We start from the raw sequence: 27094 nt of genomic DNA, 5'->3' as shown, positions 1-27094 counted from the left end.
ACAAATAAAAACAACAAAGGTGCCAGTGACTGGGGGCTCATCAGAAATGGTAACCTTAATTCAAAGGACTCGTAGTATAATCCTGTGCAAATCGGTCAGTGCAGAATTTCAAGACTGATCTCTGATAGAGGGTTTTTTAAGATAAATGAAGTGTAGCATTGTGTAATCTGTTTGTTTGAATATTGGCTTTTAGATAGAAGTTATGCTGCTCCCCTGTCAGCTCTAATAATAATCAATTACATTAATTGAATATATTTAGCTACTGATTCCAAAGAACAATTTTTCCTGTTTGAGAATGAAAAGTTATAAAAAATTATATAATAATTATACCAGCAAGTCCATTTTGTTTAGTAGCAAACAGGAGCTAATTTCTCTGCTTGCCAAAAAAAATAAAATAAATATATATATATATATATATATAATTCTGAGCTCAACAACCTGATGGCACCCAACAGAGAAGCACGAGCAGCCTTTAACATAAGCTTTGCTTTATGACAATAATATTTTCACAGGCCACATGTTGTGTGTGCTACAAGAAAGAGAGATGCAGCCAAGCTGTCTTCCCTCGGCTGTCAGACGATTGATGGAGAGGCCAAGCAGGCTTTTGTCAGGAGGTGGGGGGTTGGTGTATGTTTGAGGGAAAGAGGAGGTAGCGGCCATTTCCTGGTTGCTCTACATTGGGAGGTGGGCAGCAGGCAGGAGGGGTGGGGGCTTTGGGCGGATGCCTGTCTCTTGTGTGTTAGAGAGGATATGTCTCAGAGGTACAAGTTGACAAGCGATTGACAAAGTCGAGTGAACACTATCTGGCCTAACACTCGCAGCTAAAAAAGCCGGAGTGCCGCCAACTTGAAGCCTCTCACTTGCTCCCAGCTAAATAGATAGCAAGTGACAAATATTGGTCAATAGAATGTGCAGTGTGTGTGTGTGTGTGTGTGTGTGTGTGTGTGTGTGTGTGTGTGTGTGTGTGTGCGCGCGCGTATGTAGGAGAGAGAGAAAAGGGGAGAGAGAGCGAGTGCACATTCAATAGAGTGTGTGTGCGTGTGTGTGTGAGTGTGTGCATATGTAGGAGAGAGAGAGAGCGAGCGAGACCTTTTTGAACAACACAGCACAGACTAGACGATGGAAATACAAAACTCTGAACTCTGCTCAGACACCGTAACTATGGTTGTTTAAATGGGCCTACTCCAATTGGAACACCTAGATGACAGATTCTAAAGGGCTGCATTCAGGTCTGGTGATGGGGCACAATATAGGCAGAGGAGTTAAGCCTCATAGAAGTTGACCCATATCACACCTATCTGTCTGCTACTCCAACACACTCACAGCGGATGAGTGTCTAGTCAGGTAAATGCTGAGCAAATGTACAGAAACTGATATCGTGGCGGCACCAGCTGGCTGGGGTCTTGACCAAAGTCTTTAACCAGTCAACCGTACCATCCTTTTTAAACTCATTGTCCTTATCTTGCTATCAAAAATGTCCACTACAAACAATTCAATTCAATTTTTGAATTCAGTTTTATTTATACAGTGCCAAATCACAACAACAGTCGCCTCCAGGCGCTTTATATTTTAAGGTAGACCCTACAATAATACATACAGAGAAAAACCCAACATACAGTGGGGCAAAAAAGTATTTAGTCAGCCACCGATTGTGCAAGTTCCCCCACTTAAAATGATGACAGAGGTCAGTAATTTGCACCAGAGGTACACTTCAACTGTGAGAGACAAAATGTGAAAAAAAAAATCCATGAATCCACATGGTAGGATTTGTAAAGAATTTATTCGTAAATCAGGGTGGAAAATAAGTATTTGGTCAATAACAAAAATACAACCCAATACTTTGTAACATAACCTTTGTTGGCAATAACAGAGGTCAAACGTTTACTATAGGTCTTTACCAGGTTTGCACACACAGTAGCTGGTATTTTGGCCCATTCCTCCATGCAGATCTTCTCGAGAGCAGTGATGTTTTGGGGCTGTCACCGAGCAACACGGACTTTCAACTCCCGCCACAGATTTTCTATGGGGTTGAGGTCTGGAGACTGGCTAGGCCACTCCAGGACTTTCAAATGCTTCTTACGGAGCCACTCCTTTGTTGCCCGGGCGGTGTGTTTTGGATCATTGTCATGTTGGAAGACCCAGCCTCGTTTCATCTTCAAAGTTCTCACTGATGGAAGGAGGTTTTGGCTCAAAATCTCACGATACATGGCCCCATTCATTCTGTCCTTAACACGGATCAGTCGTCCTGTCCCCTTGGCAGAAAAACAGCCTCATAGCATGATGTTTCCACCCCCATGCTTCACAGTAGGTATGGTGTTCTTGGGATGCAACTCAGTATTCTTCTTCCTCCAAACACGACGAGTTGAGTTTATACCAAAAAGTTCTACTTTGGTTTCATCTGACCACATGACATTCTCCCAATCCTCTGCTGTATCATCCATGTGCTCTCTGGCAAACTTCAGACGCGCCTGGACATGCACTGGCTTCAGCAGCGGAACACGTCTGGCACTGCGGGATTTGATTCCCTGCCGTTGTAGTGTGTTACTGATGGTGACCTTTGTTACTTTGGTCCCAGCTCTCTGCAGGTCATTCACCAGGTCCCCCCGTGTGGTTCTGGGATCTTTGCTCACCGTTCTCATGATCATTTTGACCCCACGGGATGAGATCTTGCGTGGAGCCCCAGATCGAGGGAGATTATCAGTGGTCTTGTATGTCTTCCATTTTCTGATGATTGCTCCCACAGTTGATTTTTTCACACCAAGCTGCTTGCCTATTGTAGATTCACTCTTCCCAGTCTGGTGCAGGTCTACAATACTTTTCCTGGTGTCCTTCGAAAGCTCTTTGGTCTTGGCCATGGCGGCGTTTGGAGTCTGACTGTTGTGTGGCTGTGGACAGGTGTCTTTTATACAGATGATGGGTTCAAACAGGTGCCATTCATACAGGTAACGAGTGGGGGACAGAAAAGCTTCTTACAGAAGACGTTACAGGTCTGTGAGAGCCAGAGGTTTTCCTTGTTTGTGGTGACCAAATACTTATTTTCCACCCTGATTTACGAATAAATTCTTTACAAATCCTACCATGTGAATTCATGGATTTTTTTTTCACATTCTGTCTCTCACAGTTGAAGTGTACCTCTGGTGCAAATTACTGACCTCTGTCATCATTTTAAGTGGGGGAACTTGCACAATCGGTGGCTGACTAAATACTTTTTTGCCCCACTGTATGACCATATGACCACCATCATATGACCCCCTATGAGGAAGCACTTTGGCAAGAGGAAGAAACCTCCAACTGAACCAGACTCTTGGGAGGCACGGCCATCTGCTGCGACCGGTTGGGGTGAGAGAAGGAAGACAGGATAAAGACTGCTGTGGAAAGTGTGATTCAACTAAGACGTCTATTAGCACATGTTGAGTGAGAAAGGTGACTGAAAAGGAAAAACTCAATGCATCATGGGAATCCCCCGGCAGCCTACGTCTATTGCAGCATAACTAAGGGAGGATTCAGGGTCACCTGGTCCAGCCCTAACTATATGCTTTAGCAAAAAGGAAAGTTTGAAGCCTAATCTTGAAAGTAGAGATAGTGTCTGTCTCCTGAATCCAAATTGGAAGCTGGTTCCACAGAAGAGGGGCCTGAAAACTGAAGGCTCTGCCTCCCATTCTACTTTTAAATACTCTAGGAACAACAAGTAGGCCTGCAGAGCGAGAGCGAAGTGCTCTAATAGGGTGATATGGTACTACAAGGTCATTAAGATAAGATGGGGCCTGATTATTTAAGAACTTGTATGTGAGGAGCAGGATTTTGAATTCTGGATTTAACAGGAAGCCAATGAAGGGAAGCCAAAACAGGAGAAATCTGCTCTCTCTTTCTAGTCCCTGTCAGGACTCTTGATGCCGCATTTTGGACCTTAGTGGTTCAAGAGGTCTCTCCATTTACACAAACTGCTCTAATAGGATATTATGGTCAACAGTATCGAATGCTGCACTGAGGTCTAGCAGGACAAGCACAGAGATGAGTCCACTGTCAGAGGCCATAAGAAGATCATTTGTAACCTCCACTAAAGCTGTTTCTGTGCTGTGATGAGCTCTGAAACCTGACTGAAACTCTTCAAATAAGCCTCTGCAGATGATCTGTTAGCTGTTTCACAACTACTCTTTCAAGAATATTTGAGATAAAAGGAAGGTTGGAGACTGAAAGCTGGGTCAAGAGATGGCTTTTAAAGTAAGGGCTTAACTACTGCCAGCTTGAAGGCCCGCGGTACATTATTAGAGATAGGTTGATCATATTCAAGATGGAAGCATTAATTAATGGCAGGACTTCTTTGAGCAGTTTTGTAGGAATGGGGTCTAAAAGACACACTGATGGCTTGGGGTAAGTAATTACTGAAGTTAATTTAGAAAGATCAATTGGAGAAAATGACTAAATATTGATGTACTGAAACCAGCTGTATATAATATTATGTCTGTGACACAGTTATGAGTATTTTTTTCATTAATGGTTCAAATTGTATCTGTGATGAAATTAGTGAAGTCGGTACTAGTCAATGGTAATGGAATGGGTGGCTCAAAAGAGCTCTGACTTTTTGTCAGCCTGGCTACAGTGCCGCACTACAGAGAAACCTAGGGTTGTTCTTGTTTTCTTCAATCAGTGATGAGTAGTTAGATGTTCTGGCTTTATGGAGGGCTTTTTTTTTATAAAGCAGCAAAATATTTCACCAGGCTAGATGATGATCTTTTAAATTTGTGATTCACCATTTCCTCTCCAGCTTTTGAGTTAATGGTCATAGTAAGCAGTAGTAGTAGTAAGACTTCAAGCTGCAGATTTGACAGGATGAGTTGCCGCAAGAAAGCCATTGCTAAAATGTCAGAATAAGACAAAGAGGGTTGTCTGGGCCATGACACACCGCCACTGGACTACTGAAGAGTGCAAGAAGGTATTATGGACTGATGAATTGAAATTTGAACTACTCAGTTCATCACGCAGGATCTTTGTACTGTGTTGAGTAGGGTGAAAGGATGGTTACACAGTGAGTGGCATCAACTGTCAAACATGGAGGAGGTAGTGTGATGGTCAGGGGCAGTTTTGGTGGAATGTACAAGTTGGAATGTACACTCTGTTCAAGTTGGTGACTTGTACAGAGTGAGAGGCACCCTGAACCAAAATGGTTACCACAGCATTCTGCAGTTCCATGCAGTACCCTCTGGTATGTGCCTAGTTGGTCAGGGGTTCATCCTACAGCAAGGTAATGACCCAAAACATAAGTCCAAGCTATACCAGGACTACCCTCAGGAAAAAAGAACAAGAAGGTAAGCTTGAAAACATGGAGTGTCCGGCACAGTCTCCAGACTTAAACCCCATCGCGCTGGTTTGGGATGAACTGGATAGAAGAGTGAAAGCAAAGCAACCTACAAGGTCCACATTTATGGGAACATCTGCAACAGATATGGGAGAATATTTTATTTCTATTGTAGAAAGAATGCCACGGGTGTGTTCAGCTGTCATATCTGCCAAATGTTGGTTACTTTGATGAGTCAAACTTTAGAATACATTTTAGTGTATAAACTGATTCAATGATTTCTTTTTTTTAACTTGAATTGCTTATTTGTACTATGCTTTTATTTCAGAGTGCAATGAGACATAGGTGGGTAAAATTAGTAACAAAATAATTGACCTCTCTTGGGGTAGCGTTCAGATAGCTGCTCTACTCTGTGTTGGTACAAGGTACTTGAAGATGATAACAGTGGGTGGATTATATTCTTAAACTTAGTTACAGCGCTTTCAAAAAGACATCTACTGTGATAAAGTCTACTCTCCACTGCTGTGTAATCAATTATTGTAAATGTAAATGTTATCAGGAAATGATCAGACAGGAGAGGGTTTTCAGGAAACACTGTTAAATGTTCAGTTTCTATGCCATATGTTAAAACAAGATCTAGAGTGCGATTAAAGTGGTGGGTGGGTTATTTTACATTTTGAGAGAAGCCAATTGAGTCTAATAACAGATTTAATGCCATGTTGAGGCTGTCATTTTTAGCATCTACATGGATGTTAAAATCACCCACAATAATGATTTTATCTGAGCTGAGCAGTAAATCAGATAAAAAGTCTGAGAAATCAGACAGAAACTCTGTGTAAGGCCCAGGTGGACGATAGATGATACCAAATAAGTCTAGTTTTTGTGTTTTCCAGCTGGGTTGGACAAGGCTAAGCATCAGGCTTTCAAATGAATTAAAAGTCTGTCTTGGTTTTTGGTTGATTACCAAGCTGGTGTGAAAAATTGCTGCCACACCGCCCCCTCGGCCTCTGATTTGTGGATGCTAATAGTTAGCGTGACTCAGGGGTGTTGATTCATTTAATCTAACATAATCATCCTGCTGTAACCAGGTTTCTGTAAGGCAGAGTAAATCAATTTGTTGATCAATTATTAAGTCATGTACTAACAGAGACTTGGAGGAGAGAGACCTAATATTTAATAATCCATATTTCACTGTTTTACTCTTTGGTTCAGATGTGGATACTGTATTGTTCTTTCTTTGTGATTTTTTTATGTTTAACTTGTTGTTTAACTTGTTTGTTGCTGGTTTTTAGTTTGTTTTTTGTCTGTTTGGGAGCTGACACAGTCTCTATGGAGATGGGTTTTGGGGAGTAACAGGAGGAGAGAAGCTGCAGAGAGGCGTGTAAGACTGCAACTCTGCTTCCTGGTCCCAACTCTGCATAGTTACTTTTGGGTGGTTTAATAAATTTGGCCAGATTTCTAGAACTGAGAGCTGCTCCATCCAAAGTGGGATGGATGCCGTCTCTCCTAACAAGACCAGGTTTCCTCCAGAAGATTTGCCAGTTATCTATGAAGCCCACTTAGTTTTTTGGACACCACTCAGACAGACAGCAATTTAAGGAAAACATGCGGTAGGGTTACATCCCTAACAAGGATATTAGTTTCTTTGTGTCTTGTCTAGGCTCCACCTCTTCTGTCCTGATTGGGTGCTGCTGCCTTAATCAAGTCAATTATTAATCAGCAAAGCCCCATATAATGTCTGTAGAGCTCTATTTCTGGGCCTTCTGGCTACTTTGATTGCCGTACTCACTGCGTTGTGCAGGCTTAAATGCCTTTGACTTATATTTCAACCTCATGTGACTTTGTTTAGACTGTGTTTGTAAGGGGAGAGCTTCCTTTTTTTGTTATTCCTCATTTTGTCCTCTTCATGTGCTAGTTAGATAGGTTATTGTTGTTGGTTGTACACTTTGTTTTCCTTGGAGTTATTATTTCCTTTTAGGGATGTTTTGTGTTTTGTGACAAGATGGCACGGCCACGTCCAGACGCCTTCCTGATCGCTCCGCTCCGACTATCCACTTTTCTTGTTTTTTACTTATTTTTTGCTCTGGTTTACATCCCAAAATCCTCTAGTCTTATAGTATACGACAGCGGATCACTTGTAAACATCGGTGCCAAGGTTGCACATCTAATCTTGGACACTTTTAAACCCAACCCTTCCTGGTCGCCAGAGATTCTACGCGGCGCGGAGAACAACAAAGGACAGGTCGCTCATCCGAGGCGCAGAACAAAGAAGCGCCGGGGGAAACGCGCTGGTATTAGGAACAGACTGAGACAGCAGGCGCATCGCGCACCACTGCCCAGTATCCTACTGGCCAATGTACAATCCATGGAGAACAAGCTCGATGACCTAAGAGCAAGGGTCACCTTCCAACGTGACATGAGGGACTGCAACATTCTGTGCTTCACGGAGACATGGCTGACCCCCACCGTGCCGGACCAGGCCGTAACTCCGTCGGATTCATTCTTTGTGCTCCGCGTGGACAGAACGGCAGAGTCGAACAAAACCAAAGGTGGAGGAGTGTGTTTCATGGTAAACAGAAAGTGGTGTGATGCCAGGAGCATTTCTACTCTCTCCAGCGGCTGCTCGCCACATCTGGAGTTCCTGAGCATTAAGTGCCGCCCTTTGTATCTGCCCCGTGAGTTCACCTCGGTCATCGCCACGGCGGTCTACATCCCACCCCAAGCGGACACAGGTATGGCTTTGTCCGAACTACATGATGTGCTGAGCTCGCTTCAAAACAAGGACCCGGGCGCAGCCCTCATTGTAGCAGGAGACTTTAACAAAGCGAACCTCAGACAAGTCATGCCAAACTTTTACCAGCATGTCTCGTGTCCAACGAGAGGGGATCGAATTTTGGATCACTGCTACACGCCATACAAGCAGGGCTACAAAGCTGTCTCACACCCGGCTTTTGGGAAGTCTGACCACAACGCCATCTTCCTCATTCCCTAGTATAAACAAAACATACGGAGGGAAGACGTGACCACGAGGGAGGTAAAACGGTGGACTGCCCAATCAGAAGCTACGCTACAGGACTCACTCAACGAAGTCGACTGGGACATGTTCAGAGCATGCGCAGTCAACATCAACGAGTTTACGGAAGTAGCAGTATGCTTCGTCAATATGCTAGCGGAGGAGATTATCCCCACTGCGAGAGTCACCACATTCCCAAACCAGAAACCGTGGATGGAGAGATCGATCCGCTCTGCAGTAAACGCCAGGACCGCCTCCTACAACGCGGGTCTCGCCAATGGCGATATGAGCGCCTACAAAGCGGCCTCATACGGCGTGCGGCGCGGGGTGAGAGATGCCAAACGCCGGTACCGGGAACGTGTGGAGTCCAGCTTCCACCAGGGCGACACACGGAGTATGTGGCACGGACTACGCACCATTACGGACTACAAAGCCAGGGACACTGCACCGATCAACGCCGACTCTGCATTCACCAACGAGCTGAATCAGCTCTACGCCCGTTTTGAGGTTAGCCAGGCGGCTAATGCTATCTACCGCCTGACTACCGAGGACAGTGACGTCATCAGCGAGAGACCGGTGACCAGCCTCGTGGAGCATGACGTCCGAGCGGCATTGAGGAGAGTGAACACAAGGAAAGCGGTGGGGCCAGACGGCATCACGGGCCGTCTGCTGCGCTGCTGTGCTGACCAGCTAGCAGGTGTGTTCACTTACGTCTTCAACGAGTCCCTGGCGAAGTCTGTGGTCCCCACATGCTTCAAAAGATCCACCATCATCCCTGTGCCCAAGAACAGCAAACCCTCATCCCTGAACGATTACCGACCAGTTGCACTGACCTCTGTGGTAATGAAGGTGTTTGAGAGGCTGCTGAAGAACATCATCTCCTCCTCCATCCCAGACACCACAGATCCGCTGCAGTTCGCCTACAGATCCAACAGATCCACAGAGGATGCCATCGCCCACGTCCTACACACCGCTCTCAGCCACGTGGACAAGAAACAGGGTAACTATGTGCGAATGCTGTTTGTTGATTACAGTTCAGCGTTTAACACAATAGTGCCCTGCAGACTGTTCACAAAGCTCAGGGATCTGGGACTTAACAGCCGTCTGTGTGCATGGGTGTTGGACTTCCTCACTGGCAGAACTCAGGTGGTGAAGGTGGGCAGGTCCTTCTCCAACAGCATCACCATCAACACAGGAGCACCTCAGGGATGTGTCCTCTCGCCACTGCTCTACTCCCTCTACACTTCAGACTGTGTGGCCACCCATGGCTCCAACACCATTGTGAAGTTTGCTGACGACACAGTGGTGTTGGGTGCCATCTCCAACAACGATGAGGCGGCCTACATGGATGAAGTGAAGAATCTGGCATCTTGGTGCCAGGACAACCACCTCCAGCTGAACGTCGGCAAGACCAAGGAGCTGGTGGTGGACTTCAGAAGGGGTCAGCACAGAGACTACAAGCCCATTATCATCAATGGAGCTCCAGTGGAGAGGGTGTATATATGTATGTATGTATGTATATGTGTATATATATATATATATATATATATATATATATATATATATATATTTATTAGGGGTGCAACGATACACAAAATTCACGGTTCGGTTCGATACTTTGGTGTCACGGTTCGATATTTTTTCGATACAAAAAAATGTTCATGCCTTTTTAATTTGTCATTTATTAAAATTATAAATATATATTTGAACTCAAAAGTACAGTTTTTAAATTTAACCCTAACCCTTGTGCGTGTTTTTTATTTTGACAGCAAATACGCACCTGCGGACCACTTATGTGCAGCCCTGGTTATTTAGCTCGTCATATTGCAGCCACAGAAATTATTTTGTCCATGGAACCATAAAGCTGCACTTTCTTTTTGCCTTATAGTCTGATTTGTCATAACTTCTCCGTTTTGTGGTAAGCTTTTCTTTGGCTGTCACTTCTTCACCCTGACCTGTCTTATTTGGCTCAGCAGAACTAAAATATATATATCCTGCTGCTTTTACACACGCACTCACATAAGCTCAGCGATTCTCTGCGCGATCAACCTCTCACATGTTTAAGCTTGCTGCGGGAGATTTCACTTGTCATGTTTGCATAGTAAGCTAACGATTAATAAGACGATGCCAGAGGAATTGGTGCACAAATTATCATCACTCACAGATCAGTGCTGTCGCTCTCTATACACAGTTCGCACGATTGCAAAGTGAAAGCAAAAAAACAAGCGCAAATTCAAACGCGATTTCAATATGTCACATATTGACAGTGGCTCACAGATGCCAATGACATAATTACCCAGCTACATTTCTGAAAGAATGCAAAAGCATTGACATATATTTTTCCTTCCTACAATAGCCCGACGGGCAGGGCAGAGATAGATTTTGGTAGCCCGACTGAAAAAAATTGCTAGCTCCAGGACGTCGGGCTAGCGATATTGCAAGCCCTGTATCTGATTGAGGAATCACTCATCTTTGGAAAAGAGAGTTTATTACAGAGAAATGTCTCTTTCCAAAATAAAAGCTATACTATCCGCTTCTTCTGGGCTATATTCTCAGCAGCATAAGGAGAATCATGTGCTAACAGCTGTCTAAATGACTCGGCTAAAGTTAGTAGCATGCTTGCTGTTTTGGTCTTTGCACTAGGATGATGTCGGCGTAAATGTGCAGTCATATTCGTTGTGTTCCCACTAGTGCTTTCAGGTTAATCTCGTTGAAATGACCTTAACGCCACAACACGGCAAATCTCCGTTAACGAGCTACCGCCGATCGCCCCGTGTGTGGGGCTAGACGGCCAACACGTTAACGAGCTAACTGCGCTAACACACTAGTTCCCACCCATGTAATTGAGCATTGCATGACACATCCAACATACTGTTTTACTTTAGTCCATGACTCGCTTACCTTCAGGGTCATACGTCACATGAAAACCAAAATAATTCCAAACGCCAGATCTGAATGAGGGGTGGGGGAGGTCCATGTGTCTTGCTAGCTTACCCTGCGCTCTTCCTTCTGACTATGCTGTCTGTGTTGAGCGCTCAGTGGATCTGCGCTCGACAGTGCAGCCTAGGCGGAGTAGTCGAACGCAGATTCACTGAGCGCTCAACACAGACAGCATCGTCGGAAGGAAAGTTGATAAAATAAATTACAAATGTTGTATTGTTCGATACATATGCGTACCGAACCGAAAGCACTGTATCGAACGGTTCAATATCGATACGAATATCGTTGCACCCCTAATGTGTGTGTGTGTGTGTGTGTGTGTGTGTGTGTGTATATATATATATGTATATATATATATATATATATATATATATATATATATATATATATATATATATATATATATATATATATATATATAAAAATGTATGTATGTATATATATATATGTGTATATGTATGGTCCAATTGGGTAGGAGAGAAAACTACAGTCTGACATTGTTTTGGCAGAACAGTTGAAATGATAATTTCCCAGTAGTATAAAAAATACAAATCCACTAAGGTTCTTTTTTTTTTTTTTTTTTTTGAAAAAAATTAACAGAAGATTGTACACTATGCACAATTATGAGTTTGTGACTGTGGTTTATTGTGGTCCTTTACTTACTTATTATTGAGTTGTTTCATTTTTATTGCTCTATTCTTTTGTGCTGTAGAAGATGCACTTCATTTCTTGTTGTGGAAATGACAATGACAATAAAGTATCTAAATCTGATATAGCATAGATTGTTTATATATAACATGTGTTTGCATTTGGAAAATTGCATTTTGCATTTGCCCATGTCGGCTGATGCGGTGTCCTGGCCCACATCCGATGAAAATGGGTTTTCTGAAGCTGCTCCTACACTGAGTAAAAATATTGTTTCCTGCTGGGTTATGCTTGAACCTCAGTACATTCACCTTTCTACAAAGAAATCACAATACTGTGTGGTCAGTGTCTGGACCTGAAGTTTTAAAAACACTGATTTTACCGGCTGAACTCACAAATAAAGGGACTTCAGTGGTTGACAATAAAGTTAAGTTAAGCGGCTGTTTCTAAGGCAGCAGATTTTCATCTGAGCATTCTGTTCCCACAACTGTGATTTACGTCATGTTATGATTTAGGGACAGAGCCTCTGATTTCAAAGGCTTAGCCTTGTTTCTTGAAAGACATTGGAGGGATTGCTGAGTTTTTATTTATAATGGTTTTTCTGTTTCTGAAACTGTTAATAAAGACACCATTTTGTGTTCACAAGCTTCTCAATGCCCACATTAAGTGTCAGATGTCTGATCCAGTTCAATAAATTATTTTTCTGTTTCTAAGCTTTCTGATGAGAGGACGGTATTCGTTGCATCTCAGACAACCTTCAAGCATGTTTGTTTTTAGCCTATGCAAAAAGACCCTCTGTTCAACTCAGTTTCTGTAACCCCTGGACCCAAGCCTCCCCAGAGACTGTTGTTCCACCTGGGGCCTCCCCCACCTGAACTGAGACCATGGATTTTTTCCCTGTCAGAGCCTGAGCAAACTGAGGGTCCACAGTACCTGTTTCCAAGGACCTGGAGGGGGTCTGCTGTTATTTATGGACTCCTGCTGGGCTGTCTGACTGCCATTGTCTGCAGCTTCCTGCCATGCCACCTGAGCTGGTTCATCTCTGGCATTGGCCACCCAGCCGGCCCCCAAAGTTTCTTCGCCTCACTAGGGGCCTCCCAGCCAGGCAGCAGAGATTCTTAGCCTTTTCCGCTGGCCACTCATCCAACTCCCTGAACTACTTAGACCCTGCTGTGGGCCAACCAACTGACCTCATGAACTGCAGCCCTGGCGTGGGCCGACTGGTCATCAGAACTGCTCGAAAGCCCTGCTTCATGACCAGCTTGACCCTGTGCACTGTTTCCTGTGTTTATTTGAATTTTCTGCTTCCTGCGTTGTTTGGCAGTATCATTAGAAACATGCATTTTCAGTTACTCGTTTTTGACCACGATATGTCCCTAAACAAATATGTAGCACTGCTTTCTTCCATTTGCCCAATATCTCTACAATTAGAAACATCCCTGTGGTGACGCGTAGTCGGCGGTGCCCACCATGTCAAACACACGGGGAAGCAGGGGTTGTTTGGTATTGTGGTGTGTTGCATGTGCGGCTGGCAGCTTGTGAGCTGCAGCCATGGTAGTAAAAAATGGCTCAAAACAACACTCTCTGGACCAGCTGTGTCTCATTCACACCACAGTGGTGGCGAAACCCAGATGCTGGCCGAAATAGCGGCCACCCAGAGGGAGCAGGCGGCAGAGGTGCGCCGCCGGTGGGAAGAGCTGCGGGACCAGGCTGAGTGCCACCTGGGCTGAATCGCGGAGCTGGCGACGTTGCTCCAGGCGTGGTCAACACCTCTGCCGCCAACTCCACCGGTGGAACCTGGCGGTGGAGGAGCCATGTGGGGCACCTCGGCAGCTGGAGGTGGTGGACGAGGCGTGTGGGGGTCCGCGCCTGCGAGAGGAGGGGGAACAGCTGGGTGAAAAAGTGTTCCTGCCGCGAGCGGTGGAGGAGCCGCTCCAGCCGGGGATGGAGGAAGTCCACGAGGGTCCGCTCCAGCAGGGAGCGGTGGAGGAGTCGCTCCAGCTGGTAGCAGTAGAGGAACTGTGTGGGGAGGTGGAGGTCCCCGTGCAAGGGGAGCCTGCTTGATCTGCGTCCCAGGGACGGATGCCGGCCCAGCCGCCTGTGAGCAGGAGCTCACGACTGTGCCTGCAGGGTCATGTCGACTTGGCCACCTGGTGAGCCGACACGACCAGCCGGCCTCCAGACCAGCGTTGCTGCCACTGCTGGAGGCGTGGCCGGCCTCTGGAAGGGACACGGCCCTATCGCTGGGTTGGAAGCCAGTTAAGGGGAGTAGGTTTGGCCGGATGGCTTCCCAGCCTCAATCAGGCAATGGGGGTATGTGGTGAGGCGTGGTCGGCGGTGCTATGCGGGCTCACCTACACGGCATGTGCAGGTGAGGTACATAAAATGGCTCAAAACAACACTCTCTGGACCATTCACACCACAATCCCATCTCAGATTGGCACTGGAAAAACTAGTTTATGTATTTATTACTTTTAGGCTGGACTGCTAGACTAAGTTATTATTATTAAAAACTCACTAAAAAGCCAGCTGACCCAAAAAGAGTACTGACATGGACTAGAAAGCGAGAGTATATATCTCCTATATTGGTTACTGTTCCCTGTTCCATATTTTAAGTAGAATGGGAGTTTTCAGGCTCCTCTTCTGTGGAACCAGCTTCCAGTTTGGATTCAGGAGACAGACACTATCTCTACTTTTAAAATTAGGCTTAAAACTTTCCTTTTTGCTAAAGCATATAGTTAGGGCTGGACCAGGTGACCCTGAACCCTCCCTTTGTTATTCTGCAATAGGTCTAGGCTTCCCATGATGCACTGAGTGTTTCTTTCACTCACCTTTTTCACTCACTAGTTCTTTATAAGCTATATTATATTTAATCATTATTTATTGTTAATCCCTGCCTCCCTTCCACAGTATGCATTTTTCTTGCTTTAATCCCCTCACCCTAACCAGGGACGGGCAGATGGCAGACTGTCCCTGACCTTGGTTCTGCTGGAGCAGTCTTCCTGTTAAAAGGGGGTTTTTCTTTCCCACTGTACCTAGCGGGGTTATATAGGTTGTAGTACGGCAAAGCAAATGATATGGACTGCAAATGCTTGCAGAGAGTGGTAAAAACTGATGAAAAGATCAAAGGGAGTCCACTACACTCTCAATAGAACATCTGCTGTCATGCACATGAGTCCACAGGATAGTTACCTCCCCAAAGACTCTACCCTCTCGCATTACTGTCAGTTCACACTTCTACCATTTCAACAAAGGTACAAAGTGTGAAATCTAGGACTTGTAGACTAAAGACATCCTTCTTCCCCACTACCGTTAGACTCATAAACACGTGACAGGAATTTATAACCTTGGAGTACCTCAATTTGCAACTGTACATTTTGTAATTTTTGCACACGTAATTGCATGTAATGTTCATATTTTGAAAAGGGAGACAGATGGTTTGCAAGAGCAGTGAAAAGAGGCTATGTCCACTATGAGTGACCATCTTGGAATGGGGGGGCTTATGACACCAAGTGTCTGCCACCTACAATGCAGTTTTGAGATCCCTTCCCCAGTCAAATCTTGCATCAGGTGATCTCAGGTGAGGCAAGATTGTGCAATGGTTTAATCCAAAACCTCTGGTGAAAATGACCCAAGCCTTTTTTCAAACCTTGATCACATGATCAGTGGTCGGTCAACAACTCTCTTAAGTGACAACCCCCAATAAGGTTTAAATTCCTGGGACTCACCACCATGGTTTTAGAAGCGTCTCAGATGAGAGGTGAAACATCTTCGAGAAACCTGAAGAAGTCCAGTTGCTTTCTTTCCAAGTAATTGCACCCTCACTGTTGTCTACTGCACATGAAGTTGATGTAGCATATTAAATTGCATAACTATATACATAGCTTATTTTAGCTGTTATATGCGGATTTTAGGAGAATAGGTCATCTGCCACACTCAACTGTCCTGCCAACCACCAAACCCAGAGTCGGCCAATGGATTGACAGAGAGAGAGCCATGATTTTCCGTTCCAGAGTACATGTGTCCACTTCTCTAGAGTTCAGTGGCAGTGTGCTTTACACCACCGCATCAAACTCTTTGCATTGCATTTGGTGATATAAGGCTTGAATGCAGTTGCTCAGCCATAGAAACGTTGTCCATGAGCTTTATGACCTTTAAACAAACTTTCATTACAAGTTTCAAGACTTTTGAACAAAATTTGTCTTTTTTTTTTTTTTGCCATAAAGAAAAATCTGGATAATTTCTGCTGTCTGAGTCAGTGATATCTTTCTCCATGGCGTCATGTTCAAGTCTGGAAAATTGTAGAGTTTAGAAGGTTCTTATAGAGCATTAAAAAGGCCTGTCTATAGAGCATAGAGACAGGGATGATGAGAATGGTAAATGGCCTGTATTTGTATAGCGCTTTTACTAGTCCCCCCTAGGGACCCCAAAGCGCTTTACATACCCAGTCATCCACCCATTCACACTCTGGTGGAGGCAAGCTACAGTTGTAGCCACAGCTGCCCTGGGGCAGACTGACAGAAGCGAGGCTGCCATATCGCGCCATCGGCCCTTCTGGCAGTAGGCGAAGTGTCTTGCCCAAGGACACAACGACCAAGACTGTCCGAGCCGGGGCTCGAACCGGCAACCTTCCAATTACAAGGTGAACTCCCAACTCTTGAGCCAAGATCGCCCTAGATCGAGAAGGCAGAGAAGGAGCTTGTCGTGGTCGGTGTGGCAGACCGTGGGGATGAGAGGAATGAGGACCCAAAATGCAGGACTTAATGATGAAGGCAGTGCGTTTATTTACAGTGGTGTCAATCCAAACAACAATAAATCCCCAGTGCGATCCCGACTTCCGTTCCGTGTCTTCTCCCTACTCCCGTGCTCCATGCTCAGTCTCCGTTCCCTATGTATCGTCCGTATGCTTCCTGATTTTCACAAATCCTCCTGGGGAAACACGCATACAAAGGCAGCCGTGAGTATTTAGCATACCGGCAAACTGGCACTAACCTTGCACATATTACTGAGACTGACGGGAAGTCACTCAACGATCCAGCATCAAGGAGCTCTCAGCCACACTGTTTGGTAGCTCCTCTGACGAGGCTTGATCAGCGCCAGGTGTGTGTGGAGATTCTTGGGTGTGACCGGTCAGCTGGCAGGGCCACACCCACCAGCCCTGAAAGTGCCTGTCACGACCGCACCCTCACACACACGCACACACCCATACACACCTGCCAGTACACAAACAAGGAACACAGGACAGCAGCAGTGCAGAAGGCACAACCCTCAAATAATAATAATAATAATAATAATAATTATAGTCCACACTGCTCATGGACCCCGAGTCCCTGGAACCGGGTCCGTGACAGAGCTAGATCTTTACTAAAAAAATACTGACATGCACAGCTTGGACAGAAGACATATGTAGAAGCTGAGTGTTCTGTGCAGTAATGCCTTCAATCTGCTTGACACTTTATACAACATCCCCATTCACCCATTCAGAGACATTCACACTGATGGATGCATCAAAGATCAGCTGGGAGTTAGTATCTTGCCCAAGGATATTTGACTTGTAAACTGGAGCAGCCATGGATCGAACCACCTACCATCTAAATGTCTTGGTGCAGTCTCAATCATCCAGGTAAGTAAATCTCAAAAGGTTGATCCTGTTCATCTGGATGTTTTCAGTGGGAGAAAGGTTTCGTCAATCAACCAAATGACTTCTTCAGTCTCAGCTGACTGCAGGTTTCCCCAACCTTATAAACAGAACATTTGCATAATGACTGAAATGCTTTGATCAGTGGTTTTTAATCAGTAGATGTTGATCAATGGTCACGACAATTTGCATATTAATGATCAAGGAACTGACCTCGTAGATTTAAGAATTTTAGCAACAATAGTGGCACTCATGTCACTGCTGTAGATGCTTGAGAGGAGCTTGGATGTAATTAAGCTGACAGAAGGTGCTGCCTTACATTACCTATACCTCTAGAAACACATCCAAAAAATGGCTTTTCAGTTCAGTATGAGATAGTCAGTGTTCTTCATGACTCATGAAGGAGTTAATCTGGCCTCCTCCAGAGACCAACATGTCTCTTCTCCAGAGACTTGATCTTGATCTTCTCCAGGGAGAATACTTCTGCATGGCACCTTCTAGGTAAAGAGATGGAAATGTGGGATGCCAAAATAGCATAGGAAATTATCTCCTGTTTTGCTCTCCATTTATGCAGCTGATTATCCTAATATACCTGACACATTTTTCATGCTCTCTTGATCTATGAAGAAATGTCACTTGGAGTCTGGTACGACTCTAGCCAACTCTGCTGCCACAATCTTGAAGTCCACAGATTAATCAGAAACATTTGTCTGTCCCTGATGAAGATTTAATAATTTTAACAACATTCATGGCATTCATGTCATAGCACACACACACAAACAGCCGAGCCCTTTCCAGAACGAAGTGCTCATCCTGTTTGCCTTTGTTCGACGGCAAAGGAGCAGATATGGGTCCTGCTGATGTAGTCTTTGGTTAAGGAACTGCTATGGCTCTTGCCAGGTCTCCCAGAGTAAATGCCCATCTCCTTGAATCTCTTGAGTCTGTGCTGGGAGACACAGCAACCCATCTGGCAATGGCAAGTTGCCATAACACCAACCCTAACCAAATACAAAACTAGCAAAATGACACTCAGAAAAGATGAGGAGGGAAAACCCCACTAGTGGCCTCCAACTGTAAAACCATTCTGTTTTGTGGTTTCATTGTGGCCCCTCTAGTACACGTGTTTTAAATTTCAATTACATCAAAAAAGCTGAAAGTGCTACTGACCAAATCAGTATCGGAGCAGTGTAATTCACTTGATTCACCGATTACAAAGTGTTCTTTTATTTTTTTTAGCAGTGTATGTATCCTATCAACCTATCACAGAGAGAGAGAGAGAGAGAGAGAGTGAGAGAACAGTTTGGGATGGAAAAGAAGGGTGGTGTCTTGTCTGTACTTTAGATTCTGATTAGTTGTTGTGGTGTCCTGGAGGCCAGGGAGCTGCTGGAGCTGCTGTTCCCTCCATTCTTTATTTGGCCTCAGGTCTCATCAGTGCTCATCAGTAGTGGGCATTTGTCATTTGTCTCTCTCACACACACACACACACACACACACACACACACACACACACACACACACACACACACGTGTGCGTGCACAGAATGAACCTTCAGATAGAGTCAGAGCTGCCACTTGCAACAGGAGGAGTGGTGACAATGGTCTGTTGGCCAGGCATGGTGATTTGTGACGACAAGTTGGTATGACTGGCAGCTACAATAACAGCAGGCCAGCTACAGCAAGCAACAGGGTGTCACTACAGTTCGTGTTTGCAGCACAGGAAACAATGACAAAACCACAGCCACTATCTTTAACCAGACTCATACCCTGATTTATGGGTTAGCACTGGCCTTTTATTGACTGCAAAGTGTAAAGCACTATTAGCATTACACTGTCTAGTCAGTGTCATATTACACTACATATTACAACACAAATGTGTTAGGTTAAACAAACAGCACATTTTTCTTTTTTAATAGTCTTACTAATGCACTATTCATTTCTTGGTGTAAATGCATACTATAACATTAGTATAACACAGTAAAAAAAAAATAATGATGCTAGTAATACTCATTTTAGCTACATGAGGTAGAAATGGCTCACATAACATTTCACCTTTAACAAGGTGAAATGACAAGGGCACGCACACACAAGGGTAGGAGTTTGTGTCTTAAATAGCTATCCGATTGTTCAGTCTGACGTCACTAGCTGCGTCTGGACCTAAACTCCGCTGCAGGTCCATATATCAAACGATCACTATGGCATTACTGAGAGTTGAAAAACTGTCTAAAGTCTTTCATCTTTAATAAAATGATCAGCATTCTGCTCTACCAGGTGTAACAATTGAGTTTAACATCCAGGCATCCATGAAAACGGAATTTATGACATTTAACGGAGTTAGAAGTTAGCAGGGAGTTAGCTCGCTAGCTTCTATCTAAATACAATATAGCATGTCCTGACTGCGGGGTTTTGGAAACAAATTAAAACGTACAGCTCTGTTATCACTTCCAACATAAATGAAGACAGAAAACTAAACAGCAGTGACGTTTGTAGGGTTACTGAAGTTTGGCTAGCTGGTATATAATGATGTGCTACGTGACCGCTAGCGACACAGCTATGTTAGCATAATATAAACAAGCTAACTTTTTTTCCACTCGATAAAAGTTAACGTGGGTGTTCTCAGTGGTCAGGAACAAATGTAATCGCATGGCAGGATGCTGTAAAAGGACCAAACTTCAGCCAGGAGAACAACTGAGATAATCCATCCACAATACGAGGTTAGTCATTCATATACTGCTGCATGGGCTGGGCTGTAGTTGCATCCTAAGGTTTTAAAAACTGAGCTTAAATAAATGATTAGCGGTAATAAAAGCCGAGGGAGGTCAACAGTGATCACTGACTGTTTTAGGAGCTTTTTGAGATCAAATAGAAGAAAATACATAACATTAAACATGTTAACAACACAAAAGCCATATTAAACGCAGACTACTTTAGGCCCGGAAGTAGGATTCATCACGTCATCACTGAACAACCGGATTGCGCTAATGCCCACATTTATGTTAATCTCTTATTAACAGCTTAGTCGTAACAATTTCTGTATTTTTAACATCATGCCAAATTTTTAGTTTTACTTAATGTACTATCACCAAAAGTAGCCTAATTCACACCCTGTAAATGAATGCGCCTTCACATTGCTCTCCCTAGTGGAGCCGCAAGACATTACCACTTTTCTACCACATTTCTAAATGCTGCTCAGGGGCACTACCACTCGTGGTCAGTGTTGGGAAGGTTACTTTTAAAATGTATTCCATTACAGAATACAGAATACATGCCCCAAAATGTATTCTGTAACGTATTCCGTTACGTTACTCAATGACAGTAACGTATTCTGAATACTTTGGATTACTTAATAGATTATCATGCTTTTTACAACAACGTGAATGTACTATTGCTGTGATTTATTACTATTGCTGAAGGTCCGCGGCTCCGAACTGTAGTAAAGGGACCTCTGACTAATACGGCGGGGTCCCTGTCGGCTCGTAGCCGAAAAATAGCTTTACTTTGTTGTGTGGGTCAACTTTTCTTGCGAGAGACAGAGAGAGGCGTTGAAAGGCTGCTCCAACGGAGCTTATTGTTTCAGAGGAAAACACGAACACGGTGTACAGTCGAGTCTTAATAGCTTACTTACAACTGGGCTCGTCAGGCACTCTTCTTGGCTGCAGTGGTTATTATTATATTTACATGCTTCCAGCTCCCGTTTTTCCTCGATGACAACTCGTACCTTTCCACTCCCCTTTTTCTCCCTCCTCGCGCTCACAGACCCATAACGTGTATGGCAGTCCATTCTCCCTGCAACACGGACTACACTGCCCATGATGCTACATTCTTTAGAGCTATGCTTGTAGCATTCTGCCTTTTAGCTTAGCACAACAACAACAACAACGAAAAGACGCTCTATCACCCAGGAAACACGCAGTCGCAGAGAGAGAGAGAGAGCGTCGCCCTGTAACCATGGCAACCGTAACGCTGCCGCCTGGAACAACAGAACGTAGCTGTCAAACAAAACCCAAACAGTCCTGACCCGCGACAAAATGAAACAGGAAAGTACCGCAGTGTAATCCATTTATTTCAACAAAGTAACTGTATTCTGAATACCACCCTTTTAAACAGTAACTGTAACGGAATACAGTTACTCATATTTTGTATTTTAAATACGTAACGGCGGTACATGTATTCCGTTACTCCCCAACACTGCTCGTGGTTGCATCATCCACGTGACAGGCAGGGGATATCATTACGGCTGCCCAACAACCGGTGGGTAATTGGTCGGGAATCCGTTAAGCATCCACCATTCACCGTCAGGGATGAGACAGCCATTTTAAGTGGCTGTATCTGTATATACAGTGGGAATAAAACCACCCAAAAGGAAAATTCCAGACCTTTATATTGGCCAGTCTCCACCACTCATTATATGTTATGTGGTCATGTGAAGAAATATTCCTTTGTTGACAGGAGTCTACTGTACATTAATTGACACTTGAGGAGGATTTGGATTTCCTGTGTTCAACTCTTAGCATGTTCTGATAACTGAATATTTCCTCTCATTGTGACTGGTGTAGGTAAGTCAGTACACCTTTGCCATGTGCAGCTACAGAGAGAAGAAGGCCGAGCCTGTAGAACTCCTTCAGCTGGAGGGCTACACAGTGGACTATACTGACCCCCAGCCAGGTAACGGTGCAAACACACACAGCGGCACAGTGGATGATAACATGCAATGTCCAAGGACTAATTTCACAGTTTGACTTCCAAATTGGCTGACATACCCATAGTCCCAAGGTCACGTTGCCTGATTAGATCCAAACTCTGCATGACTGAAAACTCCAACAGTGTTCACTTAGGTCTGTGGAGCCAAAGATAAGTCTCAGAAATATTGATGGATTTATCCGTGGATATGAAAGGAAAATCATGGTTTTATTTGCACATAAAACAAATAGAATTCACATAATTCCAAGTGTTCAGACTCAGAATCAGAAAGACTTTATTTATCCCCAAGGGGCAATTAAGATACAACAGAGCAGCATGACATTGAAGATAGTGTTGCTCCACCTAGCTTCATTCTGAACAGAGGTCAGACCAACCCAACTAATTGTTGCTTTTGGTTTATGTTGGGAAGAGAAAGGGAGAAAACAGAAGTGAAAAAAGACACTTTATCTATCCCATATCTGTGAAAAAAATAATAATAGTAATTAAAATTATGACAGTAATATCTGGGGCAGCATGATATTGAGGTGATTAACAAAAAGTCCTGGGTTTAAATCCAGGATCTGTCTGTGGCCTTTCTGTGTTTGCATGTAGTTTCTCTCCAGGTACTCCCCCTACAGTCCAAAGACATGCAGTTGGTGGGTTTAGGTTAATTGGGCTACTGGTAAATATTTGTAATCTTCTTATAATGTTAACTGGTTTCCACACCAAGTGTTCTTCCCTTGTTTATTTTTCAGGTCTCGACGGTGGCAGAACATTTTTCAATGCAGTAAAAGAGGGTGATACTGTGATCTTTGCCAGTGATGATGAGCAAGACCGTATCCTATGGGTGCAGGCAATGTACCGGGCCACTGGTCAGTCCCACAAGCCCGTCCCTCCGACCCAGGTCCAGAAACTCAATGCAAGGGGAGGCACAACACCACAGCTCGATGCACCTATATCTCAGTTCTGTAAGTTTTCAGCTCCCATATTTGTATTTGCCTTTAAGTTTTTAACAAATTCTTGGTCAAAAACAGGATTTCACGGTCCACATTTTTTTTTTTTTTTATGATTTGATTTTCTGGCACTGATACTGGCTCTGTCAAATTTCTTTTTTTAAACACTCAAATTCAAAGAGAGAGAGAGAGAGAGAGAGAGAGAGAGATGAGATGAGAAACAGATTTTATTTTGTGGGGTTTTTGGTCTTAGCTGCATCATGTCTTGTTCTGTCTTTGTCCTCACAGCATTATGCTTTCTAAACAACAAAATTATTACCTTTAGTCCATTTGGGTACTGTTTAGCTGCATGTTGCTTGGCTCTTTGTAAAAGTGTTGGTGGCTTTGCTGTGTGTCTTTATGTTTCTCTGTTCCTTTTTCCTTCTCTTCTCATCCTTTTAAACCCTGACCCTACTTTTAGCTGGATTAAGTGGTAAGTGCTTTTTCCCTTTTCTGTCTCCTTCTCATTTTTGTTGCTGATCACTCTTGCTGCTTTTAGAACGCAGTCTTCTTATCACGTTTCTGCAGGCTGAAATCAGATGATTTGCCTCTACTTTTGTGTTCACGTTTATTATCTTGAGGCAGTGGATGGATCAGGCTACAAGAATGTTGCACAACAGACCAGGTTTTGTATGTTTTTTATTGTTTGGTTTTAATGGAGATAAAAGTGTGTCTAGTTCTTAACAGGAATTGTAGTAGTAGCCTTTTCATTACAGTACAAAAAAACCCCTCATGTGGACAACATTTGGATACTATGCAAATATCCTCTGGCATAGCCATAAAAACATAGACAGATGTTGTAGTACACTGCATCATTTTGTGTTTTCCTCAGATCCTGGTTGCCTAGAAACAAGCAATAACAGAAGAAACAAAGATGTTGACTGTAAAAGATAATTGTGTTTTTTTAACGTTATGCAAATTAGTTAGTACAGCTGGGGCCATGTCAGATTGGAGGGGGCGCAAATGAAAGCATAAATTAATTCATTCATGCAGAGTCTGTGCTAAAGACATGGTAGCAGAAGCAGTGAGTACATTTTTGTATGAGTTGAGAAAACATGCGTAAACACATGCATTATCATGTGTTTATGTTTGTACTACTTACAAGTTTTCTACAGATTTTCATTTCGATACAATTTACTGAATCCAGTCAGACTCACACTGGTGACATTGACCTGTTTTAGTATTATAACATTCAGTTGTTATGTGACGAGTGGCTAACATAAAGAAATGTCTCTAGAAATCTGGTAGTTTATTCCCAGCAACTAAAATGCACTTTATGAAGATCTAAGCAGTGTGCCATTCAATCTGACTGTGAAATATTCAACAGTTATCATTATACCAAACAACCTGTCTACCTATAAACGAGTTACCTAATCAACAGGAAATAAAATGCATGTCAAAGTTTCAGAATTATACGCAGTCACAGTTGTGCCCAGAAGTTGACATACACTCATAATAAGCACAAGTGTCATGGTAATTTGGGGTTTAAAATGATTTGCTTGAACTGTTTGAATGGTTGGCTTAGTTGGAAGAGCAACCGACTCTTAATCTTAGTCTCATGGGTTCAAGTCTCCACTGTGGACAATGAAGTATTTCAAATAAGTGTACAAAAGTTACTTATGCACTATGCTAAGTTCTGGAATAAGACCCCAAACAAAACTGTTGCCCTCAGAATGAGAAAATTGGTTAGGATGTCCAGGAACCATCGAGGCTTTGCCACTGATTTGAAACTGCTTGAACACCAGCTTCACTGTCCACAGGGAAGTAAGTTTTATGTGGCTATGGACTGAGATGGTGCCACACCAAGGAAGAATCAAGCTCCAGCTGCTCAAACGGAGAAAAGCGTTATGGTCAGAAAAGATGAAGATTGACCTATTTGGGCACAATGACGAGGAGTAAAGGTGCGATTTTTGGTGCAATGTTAATAGTAATATGCTCTGAGGCAGTTTTTCTGCCAGTGTTACTGGTACATTGCACAAAGTAAATGGCAGACAGAATAACGAAGATGAAGAAGGAGGTCTCTAACCTCACCTTAGATCAGCAGCTAGAAAGTTGAACCTTGGAAACAGCTGGGTGTTCCAACAGGACAATGATCCCCCCCCAAAAAAACAAACAGGTTCTGGAATGGATAAAGCAGGCTTACATTAAGGTTCTGAACCTTATGAGTCCCGAACTCGACCATAAAAATTAGTGGACTATTCTTAAAAGCCCGATCAACCAATTTAAATGAATTCTATCAGTATTTGATATTTATTTTTTTCTTTTTCTTTTTCTTTTTTTGCCTGTCCCGTTTGGCTCTTTTGCCATCAGAATTATTGTCTAAAGGCAAAGAAAGATGCCCAACGGATTTACTTTACCAAATTGACCATCCCAGCCTTGCCGTAATGGTCTATTTGATTCACCTTTTATTGTTTGTTTTATTTTATTTTATTTTTACTTGTTAAATACGGGACAGATTTGACTGGGGAAAAGAAAGGGGAAAAAGAAAGAGGGGAAAGAAAAGAAAAACAGCGGGGAAGAGGGACGGGGATAAAGGGCAAAAAACAAAAAACAACAAAATAAGCAGACAAAAAATCCATCTATCAATCACCTGGATCACCTGTTGAGAAAGAAAAAAGAGAAAACAAGCAGAAGAAAGAAAAAAAAGAGCAATACAATAAACAACATCACGATGATCTATGGGAATGTAACAGTAAATACTAAATATTAAACATTATTGTGCAGCACATAAGAGCGACAGAACACAGTGTGCTTTGAGGTAGGAGCCAAAAAGGGTGTAGTTTGTGTGTGTGATCACCCGTGTGTACACCTGTGAGCATGGACGTGCTTGTTTTTAAAAGGTTCCTTCATGTAATGATCTACTAGAGGGTGTGGGGGGGCCACAGCCCCGCCCACCAGGGCATGAAGCAGGTATGGAGGAGATCAAAACTCCAGACATCCAGAGGCCCCCAGAACACAAGAGACCAAGGAAGACCAACAGAGGGGCAGCCGCGCCACTGTCCCAGAAAGAGCTGAGGAGAGTCCCAGATGAGGGGATTTGATATTTGACCAGCCAAGAAGTCTGGTCAGATATCCAGCCACAATTATGCCAGAAGCTGATTGATGGCTACCAAAAGCATCTGGTTGAGGCACAACTTGGTATGGGACACATAATCAAATATTAGTGGGGTGTTTGTCGATATGTTTAAGCCGTTCTATATGATTTTGACCCTCTGAACTAGAGAAACTTCAAATTGAATTCAAACTTGTTCACTTATTTCTTATTTTAAAGTAATTACATATTTTTTCCACTCAGGAAAAAGAACAGTTCAAAGAAATAATTAAATGTCAAACTTACCACGATGTTCATGCCTGTAATGATAAACTTATCACTACAACTTTCAGCCGTGCATGTCATGTCAAATAATCAAAGACACTGTAGTCTGCTAGGATGAGTGGGTATTATCCCACCACTGTATTTCACACGAGCCTTTGTGTGTTAACTTATACACAAGCTCACATATATCACAGCATGTTCATTCGGTGCTTTATTCTAAGAATTACAATCATGTTGTCCACTGAATTTAAACCCTGAAGCAGGAGAGGCAGAGGGTAGGCTGATCCCTGTCCCCTCAGCTCCATGTATACTTTACAGTTCTATATATAAAGATCCACAAACATTGATTCCTGTACTTTTATTCTTACAAATTTTCACAATCCTATTAAATTATTAAATATCAATATTATGGAAGTCATATTTTGGAAGGGTCTATCACCTCCAATAAGGTACATGCAATATAGTGGCAAGTTTCTTGTCTAACCCGTTTCACGATCACTGCAGTTCCCCTTAGTTTGACTATCATACAAATGTATGGTGTCGTTCTCATACATGGTCAAAAAAAGGGGGTCTTCTC

The 27094-nt window shown here is 43.5% G+C and overlaps 1 protein-coding gene across 14 annotated transcripts in view; it reads left to right on the top strand.

Moving 5' to 3' along the window:
- Positions 1-27094, top strand: part of LOC120731893 (calcium-dependent secretion activator 1) — a 324336-nt gene that overhangs the window by 105366 nt on the left and 191876 nt on the right. For 10 of the 14 annotated variants that reach the window (XM_040029354.1, XM_040029310.1, XM_040029241.1 and 7 more), the window contains 3 exons: positions 22086-22194; positions 22965-23177; positions 23623-23634. In XM_040029354.1, coding sequence (XP_039885288.1) covers positions 22086-22194; positions 22965-23177; positions 23623-23634 — 334 coding nt within the window. The remainder of the gene's footprint in view (positions 1-22085; positions 22195-22964; positions 23178-23622; positions 23635-27094) is intronic. The other 4 variants (XM_040029271.1, XM_040029251.1, XM_040029290.1 and 1 more) reach the window with 1 other exon arrangement.

This window comes from Simochromis diagramma, unplaced genomic scaffold, assembly GCF_900408965.1.
Source record: "Simochromis diagramma unplaced genomic scaffold, fSimDia1.1 OVJJ01000352.1, whole genome shotgun sequence".
Lineage (NCBI taxonomy): Eukaryota > Metazoa > Chordata > Actinopteri > Cichliformes > Cichlidae > Simochromis > Simochromis diagramma.
Note: the sequence above shows the minus strand (reverse complement) of the source record. Positions and strands in the feature narration are given on the sequence as shown.